The 15347-nt window shown below is 40.6% G+C and overlaps 1 protein-coding gene across 1 annotated transcript in view; it reads left to right on the forward strand.

The window, feature by feature from the left end:
- Positions 1–15347, forward strand: part of C6H10orf67 (chromosome 6 C10orf67 homolog) — a 189713-nt gene that overhangs the window by 67444 nt on the left and 106922 nt on the right. Inside the window, exons 9-10 of the mRNA XM_059404561.1 lie at positions 413–556; positions 2611–2685. Of these exons, the coding sequence (XP_059260544.1) occupies positions 413–556; positions 2611–2685 (219 nt within the window). The remainder of the gene's footprint in view (positions 1–412; positions 557–2610; positions 2686–15347) is intronic.

Consider the following 15347-nt stretch of genomic DNA (forward strand, 5'->3'; position numbering starts at 1 on the left):
AGAAGATTTTGGGGGAGGAGGGGAGCAGTTATGGGAGATTCTGAAGAAGAGTTAAATAAACAAGGTTTATTGTTTATGCATACGGTTACGTAGACTTAAATCAGCATAGGAGTTTCTAGAGATTTTAAGTCATCCCCCTCTTGCTGGTATAGCTAGGGACGCACCCTTACAAGTGGAGATTTCCCTTCTAAATGTAAATGTCTCTTATGAGAGGGTCACTTCAACTCAGTTTTGGAGCTTCACCTGTGTTTGCAGTTTCTTAAAAATAATCAGCCTAAAATAATCAATATGCCAAAGAAACATGTCTTAGGGTGGCAGAATTTGCTTCTCTAAACCCAAAACCAAGCAGTGTACTAGCCTTCACACACAGTGCCCTTACTCTCTTCAATAATGTACATTTTTCTAATTTCAGATTGTTAGATCCCTTCAAGTGGATTTTGGGTTCCTCAAAGAATTGCTTCAGTTGAAATTTGAGGACCGTCTTAAAGAAGAGTCTTTTAATCTCTTCACTGCTCTACATGACAGGATCCTAACAATTGAAAAACATTATCAAGAGGTACACGTTCTTTCATTTCCTTTGTTCTATATGTGGTTGATCTTGTGCTTAGATCGGTATATACTACAGTTTTGAATTTAGCAACTCATGAGGGCAACTTAATTTGCATATGTTGTGTCTCATATAAGAGCTAGTCCATATAGTAGCTTTACTTTGTGTCAGGAACTTTGTAAGTACTCTGTATATAATTTAATATAATCCTCACACTAACCCCATGAAGTAGGTGCGATTATTATCCCTCTCTCACAGATGAGGAAATTGAGGCCCGGGAAGTTTAATTAACTTGCTTAAAGCCATCAGTTAAACAACAGAGTTTATTTTCCTGACCAGACAGTTTGATGCTTAAGATCTGGCTCTTAAGCACAGTTTTACAGGATATTATTTGTGCTTATTATCTCTGTAGGAGCCCAAGGCTTGAAAACTGTGCTGCTTCAAGAAATTTCCTAAAATCTTTGGTCAGGTTAGCATATTTGTCTGGCATTAAGAACAACTATTGCTTTTCCTCAGTTATAAAACAAAACTCCCCCTCTTCTATGGGCCCTTCCATTCTGGGAACCACACTAAGCCTTTTAAATGTGTTTCCTCCATAAGTCCCTCAACAACACTTAAATGAAACCCAGTTATCCGTGATCTACAGATAAGGAAACTGACATGCCAAGGTTAAGTAACCTGCTTCAGGTCAGGCAGATTGAAAGTGGCACAATGATATTGAAATCCAATTCTGTCTGACTCTAAAACCTAATCGTTGTTTGCAGTCCATGCTGGAATCAGAACTGAAATCAGAATCAAGGTTTGTGGGGTTTTTTTGATGTACTGTCTTTCATTCTTATCCAAAACAATGGTCAACTGATAGGATTAATCAGAAAATGACTCTGGTTTATGGCTAGGGGGCTCTAGATTTTTTTTTTCCTTAAGATTTTATTTATTTATCTGACAGAGATAGAGATCACAGGTGGGTAGAGAGGCAGGCAGAGAAAGAGGAGGAAGCAGACTCCCTGCCAAGCAGAGAACTCCATGCTGGGCTCGATCCCAGGACCCTGAGATTGTGACCTGAACAGAAGGCAGAGGCTTAACCCACTGAGCCACCCAGGCGCCCCTAGATTTCTTTTTATGAGCATATCCCATTCAAAAGGTACAAGGGCCAGGAGAGGATATGAATTACAAATAGGTTTTACTGTTTTTAAAAGCAGCTCTAGGAAGATAGTGGAAAGACTTAAATATATAAAGTGAAATAAAATGCTTAATTATCTGTATTTATTTTATCCATTTGAGCTCTCTATTGCCTATAGTTAAGTATAAGTAAAAATCAAATGCAGCATAGGGCACCTGGCTGGCTCAGTCGGTTGGGTGGCTGGCTCTTAATTTCAGCTCAGGTCATGATCTCAGGGTCACGAGATCGAGTTCTGCATTGGGCTCTGTGGTCAGTGTAGAGTCTGCTTGAGAGTTTCTCTCTCCCTCTCCTTCCCCTCCCCCTGCTCACACATGCGCACTCTCTCATGTGTGCTCTTTCTCTCAAAAATAAATAAACAAATCTTTTTTTTTAAAAGGTTTTATTTATTTATTAGACAGAGAGAGAGAGAGAGATCACAAGTAGGCAGAAAGGCAAACGGAGAGAGAGGGGGAAGCAGGCTTCCTACTGAGCAGAGAGCCGGATGCAAGGCTTGATCCCAGGACCCTGAGATCATGACCTGAGCCGAAGGCAGAGGCTTAACCCACTGAGCCACCTAGGCGCCCCAAAAAATCTTTTTTTTTTAATTTATTTTTTATTTATTTTCAGAATAACAGTATTCATTATTTTTGCACCACACCCAGTGCTCCATGCAATCTGTGCCCTCTATAATACCCACCACCTGGTACCCTGACAAATCTTTTTAAAAAAAAAAGATTGAATGCAGTCTAATAGCTGTAGTGCAGGAGAAATGATTACAAATTGGATTTTTCACAAGATTTGTGATGATCTGAATCTTGGTTTTATATGGGGTCCCTCGGTAGGGTGTGAGAGTCATATGTGGAAATACAGTATGGTGCTCACTGTACTTATTTTTGGTTTGCAGAATGAGGACATCATAAGAAAATGCTACAATCAGCAGTTGGCTGATGCCATAGCTGCTATCAAAGGAATGTACAAGGTGGGTTTTTGGTGCTCTCATGGGTAAGGCCAGCTTCCCACCCTGTGAATGCAGAGTGGGGCTCACTGGGGGGTTCCCAGTCTGTGTTTTTGGTTTTGAAGATCTGTCTGCCCAGTTTTCAGGTCACTGAAAAGGGATCAGGCCTAAGACTGTTCACACTCACATAAAATTGACCAAAATAACACTTTATTGTGGCAGGTATCAATTTGTAGAGACTGGAAAATTCCAGTCTGGTGTCTGGGTAAGTGAGGAAGTAATCCAAAGTCTGTTTGGTGAGCATGCGGTTGGATAGAAGGTCAGATAGTCCCAGCGAGTTCATTGCGATTGCCATAACTCCCAGTGAATGATCTCTTACCCTTGGTGGAGGATCTTTTCTACTGATGAGGACACGTCTATCTGCCAGACATGGCGCTTCACTCTCCTACACAATGGGAACATGCATAGTTTTCAATGATTTCCTTTTAGGGTTTGTAGAACCAAGTGCTTCCTTTAGATTTGATAACTGTAATCTTGCCTTTCATTTTGTTAAACCTCTGGGAAGAAATACTTTTTATTATGGCAAATTGTTCATTGATTGCATACTTCTTTTCAGAGCATTTATCACATTTGTATTTAATTATGTAATTGCCGGTTACGTGTTTTGTTCCATGCCAGGCTGTAACCCTTATGAGGGCAGAGATGTTGTCGGTCTTATTCACAGCTCTGCCTGCCTCTTTGCGCTGGGCCTGATAAACAATTAGCAATTGTGGGAGTGGGAGAGGGAGAAGCAGGGAGCTCTATGTGGGGCTCTATCCCGGGACCCTCAGATGAGGACCTGAGCCGAAGGCAGACACGGAACCGACTGAGCCACCCAGTTGCCCCTTCCTGCTTCCTTTCCAGATATGGCGTGAACACAGACAAATCAGGTACCTGACCAGTGTGACCTGAAACTAAGTTGGCTCTGAGGTTTGGGGAGGAGGTTATTCTTTGTCATTTAACAAGCCTTTCAGGAAGAAATATCCTCCTGCTTTCTTTGTTTGACATCGTTGTCTCCTGATGCTTGGAATTGCGGCAGCCAATCTGCAGCCAAGGACTGAGGCACTTTGGATGTGCTAAAGGCAGCAGAGAGGAAAGATGGAAAGCACTGGGGTCCTTGAGGAACATCACTGAGCAACTCAATAACTCTGGCCCGGACCTGCCTCTGGCCCTTTCATTTCATGAGATAATATCCTTCTTCTCGTTTAAGCCACTGGTTCAGTAATTTCCAGCTGAAAATATTCCAGAACCTACTGCTGTGATAACAATCTCTGTGACACCATGCCAGATGTGTTCCCACAGGGCGGTGACCCTGTCTTTCTCCCCTGTGGCGTTACCTCGCTCCTCTCCCACACCAAGGTGGAACCTAATCCCCCCTCCTTGAATCAGGGCTGGCCTTGGTGCCTTGCTCGTGGGTATAGAAGGGGCCATTGCACCTGTTCAGAGGCTAAGTCTAAAAAACCTTTGCAGCTTCATTCTCATCCTCTTGGAACCTTTCTTTCCGGATTCACCCTCTCTGAATCCAGCCGCTGTGTTGTGAGAAACTCAAGCTGTTTGGAGTATCTACCTGTGGGTACTGGGTCCAGAGGCTCAGCTGAGCTCAGCTTTCAAGGCGTCCAGCCCCCAGCCATTTTCTTTTTCCATCTGAGGTTCCAGACATTACAGAGAAGAGACAAGACATCCCCTTGGGCTGGTCTTAATTCCTCACCCCACGGAGCTCGTGAGCATGATAAACAGTTGTGGTTTTATGGTGCTAAGGTTGGGGAGATGTATCATGCAGCACTAAATAGACGGCTGGCACAGCTCCCTTGCACTCACATCAATAAGCAACTTCCACATTGCCGTTGTTGGACAGACGGCTGCTCTAGTAGTTCTGCCAGGACCACATGACATCCGGGTTCGACAGTTACCATCATGCGTGCTTTAGAACCAGGACCCTGGCTGGAGTCTGACTACTTGGATTAGAGTCCTGGCTCGGTCACTTTATCGTGATGTGACCTTAGGCGGAAGATTGAACCTCTCTGCCTCAGTTTTGTCATCTGTCAAATGAGGATCATTATAGTGCCCCCCTCGCAGGCTTGTTATGAGGGCGGAATGAGGATGGAATGAACCGATCCCTGTGCAGCACTTAAACAGTGGTGCCTGCAACAAGAGAAGTGCCGTCTGAGTGTCTGCCAACTCAACAAACATTTCACATGTTTGTGACGCTCCTTGGCACTGGTCATTTGTTGTGCTCCCTTAATTCTCTTAGTACTTAGACCAGTAGCTTTCTGACTACTGACTGCAGGTATGGGAAAGTGCCCTTAAAATAGCTGTAGTAATAGTCTGTACCTGTTATGTTGAACCATAGGAAATTGCCACCTTTGTCTCCCAAAATGCAAAATACCAGCAATTTCCTATGTTTCAACATAGTAAACATACTTATCTTAATAGACAAAGGCAGCAACAAACTACATAAAATATTAGGCTGTAATATCTTAAAGTAGAAGAAATTCGTCTTCAGTTTAACTGAACACATGTTGAGTGAGTACTGCATGCTTGAGATACGGCGAATACTGACATTACAAAGATGAATGAGAGATGAATAAGGGTGAATTACAAACTTGGCCATGATGTACTTTGTTTATTGCAGAGATAAACGTATAATAGGAGATATGGAAACACCACAATGGGAGCAGTTAGGTTTGCTTTCATGCTTTGGGAAGGCTTCACAGAGAAGGTGACATTTGTGCTGGGCTTTAAAGTAAATTCTCAGTTGGTAGACAAGAAATACCAAGGGATTCTAGGCAGACAGCATAGTGTCTGTTAGGATGTTTTCAGTGGCAAATGATACCTAATTCACACAGACATTAGTTAAAAGAATGTATTGGTTCATGTAACTGTAACGTATAGTGATAGTAATGACTTCAGGAAAAGCTGCTCAAATAGTCTTATCAAATAATCTTATCTTGTCCATATCCTGCTTCTACTTTCTCTGATGGTTTGAGTTCCAGGCAGGTTCTCTTCACATGAGAACAACCTTAGGCAGAGCATCTCTCTCTGAATAGTTCCTACAAGAGTCTCAAGACTGACCCTGACCAATCTGGCCTAGTTATTGTCCCCCACCCTCCACTGCAAGCCAAGCCAGAGTGACATGCCCATCCCAGGAAGTAATATAAGGAGTGTTTTACTATATGGAAAAGAGAGGTTTGGGTACCTAAAGGAGTGATGTTGGGTAGGCAAAACTTTAGGCAAATTGGCTTCCCACTTACAATAGCATGTGAAACGGCAAATAGGACCTGGTCAGATTGCTGAATGTTGCAGCACCCCACATGGTAGCCAGTACCCATAGGTGGCTATTAAAATAGAAGTTGAGATTAAATTAAAAATTCAATTCCTGGGTTGCATTAGCCATAGATTTCCCAGCAATATTTTGTGAAACCAAATAACTTAGGAGAATTCATGAAAGTTTGCACATGAAAGTTTGATTTTATTTTATCTTTATGCTTTTATTAATAACAGTGAAAGAGCTATGCTTTATTGACTGCTTTCTTTGTGCAGGGAGTTTAGATATATCGTTTTATTCAGTCTTCACATGAGCAAGTGGCAAGAGCCAGGACCCCACCACAATTCCTCAATTTCTAATGTGGTGCAGAGAGCAGTGGTAAGAACAAGAGCCACATTACAGCCGTGTATTCTTACTTGGTGCTCTTGCTAATTATAAGGTGTAAATTACACCACTATGGAAGTGCCTGTGCTATCCAGCTCATCCAAAATGTGGTGCCCAGAGATGAAGTATCTTTTGCCTGGTTCAGCCCCACGAAGTAAGCATTTGAGGTGGGCAGTAGTATCCTCATTGGCTAAACTTAGGAAACTGAGCCAAGGTGACATTAAGCAACTTGCCCAAGGCCACAAAGCTTATCGGTGATAGAGCTGGGAGTACAGTTCCCATCTGTGTCTCTACAGTTTTTCCACAGAAAATGGGAAATGCTTGAATTTTCTGAGCAGGAGAAAGAGAGGTGCCTCTGTACCCTTCTAGGTGGATACTCCTGTAAGGGCATTAAAATGTGTTGGTGAAATGGAGACACAGATTTCCCTCTAGGAAGACAGGAACCATGGAGATTCTCCTCAGTGCCCAGTGCAGTGCTTGGATTTTAATAAATATTTATTGGCGAAAAATAGAAGAAAGAACGAGAAAGAGGGAAGGAAAGAAGATGAGCTACTATCTGTAGTTGAAGGGAGAATGTTGGCTAGTGGAGTGGAGGGACTGCGGACTAGTGGCTAGTGGAGGGGAGGGACAAAAGGAATGATGTTCCGCCCTAGATTAAAAGAATTTCTAGAGACATCTCACTAAATGCATATGTGGGGCTAGTTAGGATCCTGCTTTGAACAAACAAACTGTTAGGGAAAAAAGTTCCAAGATAATTAGAAAAATTTTATTATGGACTAGATATTAAGTGATATTAAGAAACCGTTATTTTTGTTAGTGTGTTGGTGGCAGTATGATTATATGAGAAAATAAAGAAACCCTTAGTGATTAGAGATGAACTGGAAAGTATGTAGGGGTCAAAGATAAGATGTCTAGGATTCCCATAAAAATACACAAACACAGAATGGGTTGATAACTGTGTAATGGACTATTATAATTTTCTCTACTTTGGTGTATGTTTCATCATAAAAAGTAGACATATTTGAAAAATGCCCTTTAGTCCTCTTTCTTAGCATTCAAGGTGGAGTCTGCGCTCTCTTGCTTGGTCTATGTCTTCCTGCCCTTTGGTGACCCGAGCCCCCTGGGCTCCCCAGGTTCATTCTGCTGCAGCTTTCAGACCCTCAATTCTGCCAAATATGTTCCTGCCTTGGGGCTTATCCCTGAACCCTCTGGTCTCCATCTTCATACTGCAGCTCAAGTGTGCCTCCTCAGGCTTCCTGTGATCACCACTGCTCAAGGACAGAACTTGTAGGCCAGTCTGTCCCTATTCCATCACCCTATTCTGTGGTCTTCAGAGCAGTTGCCTAAGATTATCCTGTTCATGTTTATTTACCTTTGAGTGTTCTGGTTCACCCCACTAGATTCTCTGCTTTGGGAGAGCCGCCATCTTGGCTTTATACCTAGAGGCATGTAGCAGGGGCTGGATAAGCCTGTGTTGAGACAATAAACACAGGAACAAATTAATAGGGAAGGGCTTTCTGAGCATGAATCTTTCCACAGCCATAAAGGAAAATAAAAATACACATAAAATGAAAAACTTATGTACAACAAAAGAAAGTAAAAATAGTTTGAAGAAAAATGAAGAACTCAGAAATTTGTGCAAATAAAATATGCAAATAATGTATTAATATTCCTGATGTATTGAGAGCTCCTATCGATCATTAAGATAATGCTGAATAGGGGCACCTAGGTGTCTCAGTCGATTAAGCATCTGACTGGTGATCTCAGCTTGGGTCATGATCTCAGAGTGGTAAGAACTTGAGCCCTGCATCAGGCTCTGTGCTCAGTGGGGAATCTGCTTGAGATTCTTTCCTCCTCCCTCTCCCTCATGCTCTCTCTCTCTAAATAAATAAAAATATCCAAATGGCCAACAGACTTAAAAAAATGTTTAACCTTATTAAAAATCAAACAAATGCAAATGAAGCAAAAAATACTATTTTCATCTATCCAATTGGCAGGAATTTGAAGATTGATATTACCTACTTTTGGCAGGTGTGGGTTAATGAGTAAACACATATATTGTGGAAGCATAAATTGGTACCACCCATCTGGAAGAAAATTTAGCAAATTCTAAAAAAAAATTAAATGTGCATTTATGTTGACCTAGTAATCCCAATTTAAGGGGGTAAAAATACATATACAATGACTAGCATTGTTAACTAGTTTTTAATAGAAAATAATGGAATCATACTACTTAATGACATAAATGATAGAAAATACCCATTTAAACTAAGGTAAATTCATATGTATTACTATGAAGGCATTTCCAAGATACATTTTTAAAAAATTCTTTTTAAGATTTTTTATTTATTTAATTGCCAGAGAGAGATCATAAGTAGGCAGAGGGGCAGGCAGAGAGACAGAGAGGAGGAAGCAGGCTCCTTGACGAGCAGAGAGCCCGATGTGGGACTCAATCCCAGGACCCTGAGATCATGACCTGAGCCGAAGGCAGAGATTAAGCCACTGAGCCACCCAGGTGCCCCCTCCAAGATACATTTTAATTGAAAAAAATGTGGCAGAACAACACAATATTGGAGACCATGCAGAATGTCTGGAGGATGAGGGAGAAAAAGAAACACTTTAATTTAATGTTTTTGTTCTTTTATAATGGTCATGCTTCCATTTTTTTATAACATGTGTCACTTAGTAGTAAAAACAAGTATCATTTCAGTTGTAATACATTTCTTTTTTCCCCTACCCTTTCTCTTTTTTCTTTTCCTTGACATTGACTTTTACAATAATTAAGGCAGCTGTCTTTCAAAATGTCACACGTTCTGTATCTGTTAGTTTGCTTCCTCAAGGGAATGTGCCATTTGTTCCTCTGTTTTCCATATTTCTCATAAATTAGAATTTAACTCTAAAATCTTGATTGGAATCAAATTCAAATTTATACCTTGACAAGAATGGCTTATTGGCAGGGTTTTTAAAAAGCAAACAACTACTTGCAGTGTTATTTACACACATAAAAGTACACAGATTATAAATGTACAATCCAAATTTTTGTTAAAAAGAGGAATATACCCAAATAATCCTTATTTAGATCAAGAATTAGGATATTATGGCACCTTCCACCTCTCCAAAGGTTACCATAATCTGACTTCTGTCAGAGGGTTTGTTTTGCTTATGTTTGGATTTTAATGTAAATAAAGCCATACAACACTTGCTTCTTTATGTCTGACTTTGATCGTTGGACATGACATTTGTAAGATTTATCCATATTGTTGCACATAGCAATATTTGCACATGGCAATACTTGGTTCTTTCTCATTGCTATACAGTATTTTGTTGTATAAACATTCTTGTACATATTTTTTTAAGGGTTTTGCTTTTTTTTTTTTTTTTTTTTTTACATAGTCTCTACACCCAACATGGGGCTCAAGCTTATAACTTCAAGATCAAGAGTTATGTGCTCTACAACTGAGCCAGCCAGGTGCCCCTCTTGTACATATCTCTTATAAGTATATATGTATGTATATTTTTTTTAAGATTTTGTTTATTTATTTAACAGACAGAGATCACAGGTAGGCAGAGAGGCAGGCAGAGAGAGAGAGAGAGGAAGGCAAGCAGGCTCCCTGTTGAGCAGAGAGCCCGATGCAGGGCTCGATCCCAGGACCCTGGGATCATGACCTGGGCCAAAGGCAGAGGCTTTAACCCACTGAGCCACCCAGGTGCCCCTCTACTGTTTTTCTAAGTTACACCAATTTTGACTACCTTGAGAGACGTGGAAGTGTTCCAGCTGCTCTGCACTCTTCGTTAGTTCTATCGCTCCTTTAGATTTTAACTTTTTGTAAGTGTATAGAGGTATCTGTTTGTGTCTGATATGTATTTTTTAAGATTATTAAGGTTGCTATAAAAAGAATACGTGAGAGGAAGGCAAGAGTGGGAGTAAGAACAGTGGGAGCCTGTTTCAGTCATCTCTCAGTAGGTGATGGTGGTGGTTTGGAATAGTATGGGAGCAATGGAAATAGAATGAAGGGGATGAATTTGGGATATATTTTAGAGGTAGAACCAATAAGGTTTGCCAATGTGGAAGAAGAACAAAGGGGAGAAATCCATGGGGCGCCTGGGTGGCTCAGTGGGTTAAAGCCTCTACCTTCGGCTCAGGTCATGATCCCAGGTCCTGGGATCGAGCCCCACATCGGACTCTCTGCTGGGCAGAGAGCCTGCTTCTACCTCTCTCTCTGCCTGCCTCTCTGCCTATTTATGATCTCTGTCTGTCAAGTGAATAAATAAAATCTTTAAAAAAAAAAAAAGGAGTGGGGGAGAAATCCTAGGTAGCTCCTAGCTTTTTGACAGCTGAAAGCCCAGTTCACATTAGTGATTGGAGGAGTCTTTTGGAAGAAGAGTATTGTGAACTCAGGGAGTGGATCCTTTTCAAAGTAGGCTTCACAAGAGTAGAGTTCTTGGTTTGTGCCTTTCACTTACATATCCCAAGCACCTACAATATTAACCGACACAAAGTCAGCAATTAGAAGTATTTGATGAACAAATGAATGAATTAGATGTCTTAGTGGCAATATCTGGCAATTAGTTGAATGTATGAGTTTAGAGGTCTATGGAGAAACAGGTTAGAGATACGTATCTGAGTCATCACCGTAATATATTTAAAGCCATAGGACTAGATGAGATCACCTGGGAGAAAGTGTATTTATATGAGGTCAGGACAAATGAGGGGCTGTTGGAGAGGCAGTAGAAAAAGCAGGGGAGTGTGGTGTCACAGAGATCAAGAGAAGAGAAGGCTTCAAGAAGGATGGTCAGTGGTATCAAACACACTGAGACTTGAGTTAGCTGAGAGCCAAAAACGGACATTGGCAATATTAACCCTGGCATCACTGCAGATCCCAGGAAGAACACCATAGTGGAGCGATAGGGGTGGACATTCAGCAGGAATGGGTAGAAGATCCAATGTGGACTGAGGACATTGAGAAAGGGAATAGAGGGAATGGGGCCATGGCTAGAAGGCTAGAGTGAGAAGCTAGGGTCAAGGGACATTTTTTTAAAATATGGGATACTAGAAAATGCGTGTATGCAGATGGGAAAGGTCCAGAACTGAGGGATAAATCCATAATGTAAAAGATAGAAAATAAGGTGCAGGAGGGAGTACTGGAGAAGGCCAGAGCAGAGGGGAGCCACTGCGTAAGTGGAAGGATTGTTCTTAAGGGCAACAGGGATTCTCCATCATTGTACAGAAGTGTAGGGGCTGGGAGCTCCTGAGTGGTTCAGATGGTAAATCATCCTACTCTTGATTTCAGCTCAGGTTGTGATCTCATGGTCATGAGTTTGGGCCCCACATCAGGCTCTGTGCTCATTGGGGAGTTTGCTTGAGATTCTCTCTCTCCTTCTCCCTCTGCTTTTCCCCCTAAAATAAATAAATCTTTAAAAAAAGGAATATTATGGGCTGAATTGTGTCCCTCCAAAATTCAGAGTTAAAGTCCTAGCTTCCAACACCTCAGAATGTGACTGTGTTTGGAGGTAAGGCCTTTGAAAAAACCATGAGTGGATCTGTGAGGTCCTATGAGTGGACTCTGATCCAATTTGACTGGTGTCCTTATAAGAACAGGAGATTGGGACACAGGCGCATACAGAGGGAATATTCTGTGAGGACATAGGGAGAAGGTGGCCATCTGCAAGCCACAGAGAGAACTCAGCAGAAACCAACTCTGCGGACCCCTTGATCTCAAACTTCCAGTCTCTAATATTGTGAGAAAAATTTCTTTTGGTTAAACCCCTCAGCCTTTGGAGCTGTGTTTTAGCCACTCTAGCAAACCAGCCCAAGAAGGGAGAATGAAGTACACAGACAGCTATAGGCAACTTAAAGATTTGGCAGTGAGCTCTAGGCTGGCTTCTGTCTTCCTAATGAAGGCAGAGACATGACCACAGGCTGAATCTAAAAGAAGGTGGAGGAAGTAAGAGAGAGAAAAGAGAAAATTGGAAAATATTCTCCATTCAAAAAAAATCCACATTTTTACGTTTTGATGTTTTAAATCTGTTTTGTACACATCGTTGGGTCTTTTTTAACTGGCAGACATTAACTTCTTACATACAAATATCTAGTTTGCAAAATTTGATGTAAACTATCTGACTATATAATAATTTATCATTTTTAAATTGCCTTTATTAGGGCACTGGGTCGCTCAGTCTGTTAAGCGGCTGACTCTAGATTTCAGCTCAGGTCATGATCTCAGGGTCCTGGAATCGAGCCCTGGAGCCCTGTGTCGGGCCTCATGTCCAGCAGGGAGTGTATTTCAGGATTCTGTCTCCCTCTATTTTTGTCCCTCCCCCTGCTCATGCATGCTCTCTTTCTCTTTTTTTTTCAAATAAATAAATCTTTAAATAAATTTCCTTTATTTAATTTTTAATAGGAACAAAAGAATATTTATAAAATATAATTGCAAAAGAAATCATGGTACCACCAAATACCCATGTAACAACTGCTCTATTTAAGGACAAAGACATTACCAGTGTCTTTGATATCCTATGTATACCCTTCCCCAGACCCATCTCCACTGCCATCCATGCCCGAAGAGAACCATAATCATGAATTTTGTGCTTATAATCCCTCTATTTTTATTTGCACTTAAATTTTTAATTCCAAATGAATTATCACATCTTCCATTTTGAGCTTCTTATATATGTATTTATATAACAAATATATAAATATATATACCAAATAATATTGTGTGTATGTGTTCTTCTTGACTTTTGTTCTGAATTTATGTTTCTGAGACTCCTCCTTCTTGATATGTATTCCTAGCCTCTGTTCATTGTCACTGCATTATTATTCCCCAATATTCTTATCTGTCACAGTAGTACTGTTTGCTGTAATTGCAGTTTTGATTTGCAAAAGCTCTTATACCATCTCATGCGTACATGTGCAAGGGGGCTCTTAAAGTATATTCCTAAGAGTAGAATTGTAATTTCCTATTTGCTAGAAAATGCCAGAGTCTTCTAAACTGAGTGTAATAAAAGACATTCCCTTCAGCAGTATGTAAAAATATTTGTTACTCTTCTTCTTCACAGAGATTTGATTTTTTCAGACATTTTAGTTTTTGTTGATTTTAATGGACATGAAACTGCATCTCTTTGTGTTTTCAATATGAGTTCCCTTGATTATTAATAAGATTATTGACTTTTCTCTATGCGTATTGATTATTCAGATTTCTTGTTCTGTGAAGTGCCTGTTTAGGTTCCTTTTTTTGTTATTTGTTTTCTTTAATTAATAAGAGTGTTTTGTTAAACTTAAAAATCAAACTGCCACTTATTTTACCAAAGATGGGGTTTATTTGGGAATAGCAAACCCGGGACAAGCAAGTTATGGCAAAACCAGAGGTAAATCCACCCAACAAAGGAGAGGAATGCTCTTTTATAGAGGAAACTGGAAAGTTGGGAAGGCTTTTACAAACAAAAAGCCCATTGGAGTAAAGTGAGAGTTCAAAGTATAGTGGCTTTTTAGTGGCTGAGTTGTGACTGTCTGTCATTGGCTGGACTGTTTTTTGGGGGGACAGGTACAGGGAGGAGGAGGAAGCCTTCCTTCCTCCTGCCTGATAGTGAAGTAGTATCCACTTCCAAGGTCTACCTCTTCCTTTTAGATTTGCAATTGGTGATCACGATGGTGGTGTGTGTGAGCTGCCTGAGCAACCTCCTGTCCAGTCTACTGAGATTTCCCTATATTAATTTTCAGTTTTTAAAAAACATGTTATGGGGGCATCTGGATGGCTCAGTGGGTTAAGCCTCTGCTTTTGGCTCAGGTCGTGATCTCAGGGTCCTGGGATCGAGCCCCGCATCAGGCTCTCTGCTCCGCGGGGAGCCTGCTTCCTCCTCTCTCTCTCTCTGCCTGTCTCTCTGCCTACTTGTGATCTCTCTCTATCAAATAAACAAATAAATTCTAAAACAAACAAACAAACAAACAAAAACATGTTATGGGTACTCATCTTTTATTTGTTGTGTGTGTTACAAATATCTTCTCTCAGCTCTTTGTCTTCCCACTCTTTTTATGGTGTTTTTGATGAAATTCTGGCCCCCCTCAATTGTTTTTATGATCATGTAGTCAGTCTTTACTCCTTTCCTCATTGTTTTCACATTCTATGTTTTGTTTTTAAAATGCTCCTACATCTTAAAGTCTTCCAAAATTTTTATATTATTGCCTTTTACACTCAGGTCTTTGATCCACTGGAGTTGATTTTTAGTATTGGTTTGAAAAGCCAGGATTATTTTTCCCCATAAGGATAACTGAAAGGTCAAAAAATAATGTATTGAAATAATGTATTGAAAATAATCTGTTATATGTCAGGATTCCATGTGTGTAGCCAGATTTGGGGTATTTTGTTCTGTTCCATTAGTTAGATTACCCTGCCTTGTGAACAAATACCATTGAAACTGGGGCACCTGGGTGGCTCAGTGGGTTAAGCCGCTGCCTTCGGCTCAGGTCATGATCTCAGGGTCCTGGGATCGAGTCCCGCATTGGGCTCTCTGCTCAGCAGGGAGCCTGCTTCCCTTTCTCTCTCTGCCTGCATCTCCATCTACTTGTGATTTCTCTCTGTCAAATAAATAAATAAAATCTTTAAAAAAAAATACCATTGAAACTGATACATAATTTTAGGTATTTGGTATTAGATAAGCTATCTCATTTTCTTTTCTTCTACAGAAATGGCCTGAACAATCTTTGCTTTTTGTCCTTCCATATACGCTAAATAATGTATTTAGTGCTATACTATATAAATAAAGTCACTGAAAATTGTATTGGGTTTGCACTAAAACCTATAGACCATTTTGGGGGGAAATGTATATGTTCCTATAGTTAAGAATATTTTTCCTCCCAACACTAAATATACAGGCTTTTCTAGCTACTTGACTCCAACAGGATGTCATAGTGGAGGAAACACTTTTTCCTCTATCCTCCAAGTTTCAATGAGCGCAATGCAAAAATCAAACTGATAAAAGACAAATTAACAGGAGAGAA

Source organism: Mustela nigripes, chromosome 6 (assembly GCF_022355385.1).
Source record: "Mustela nigripes isolate SB6536 chromosome 6, MUSNIG.SB6536, whole genome shotgun sequence".
In the NCBI taxonomy this organism is placed as follows: domain Eukaryota; kingdom Metazoa; phylum Chordata; class Mammalia; order Carnivora; family Mustelidae; genus Mustela; species Mustela nigripes.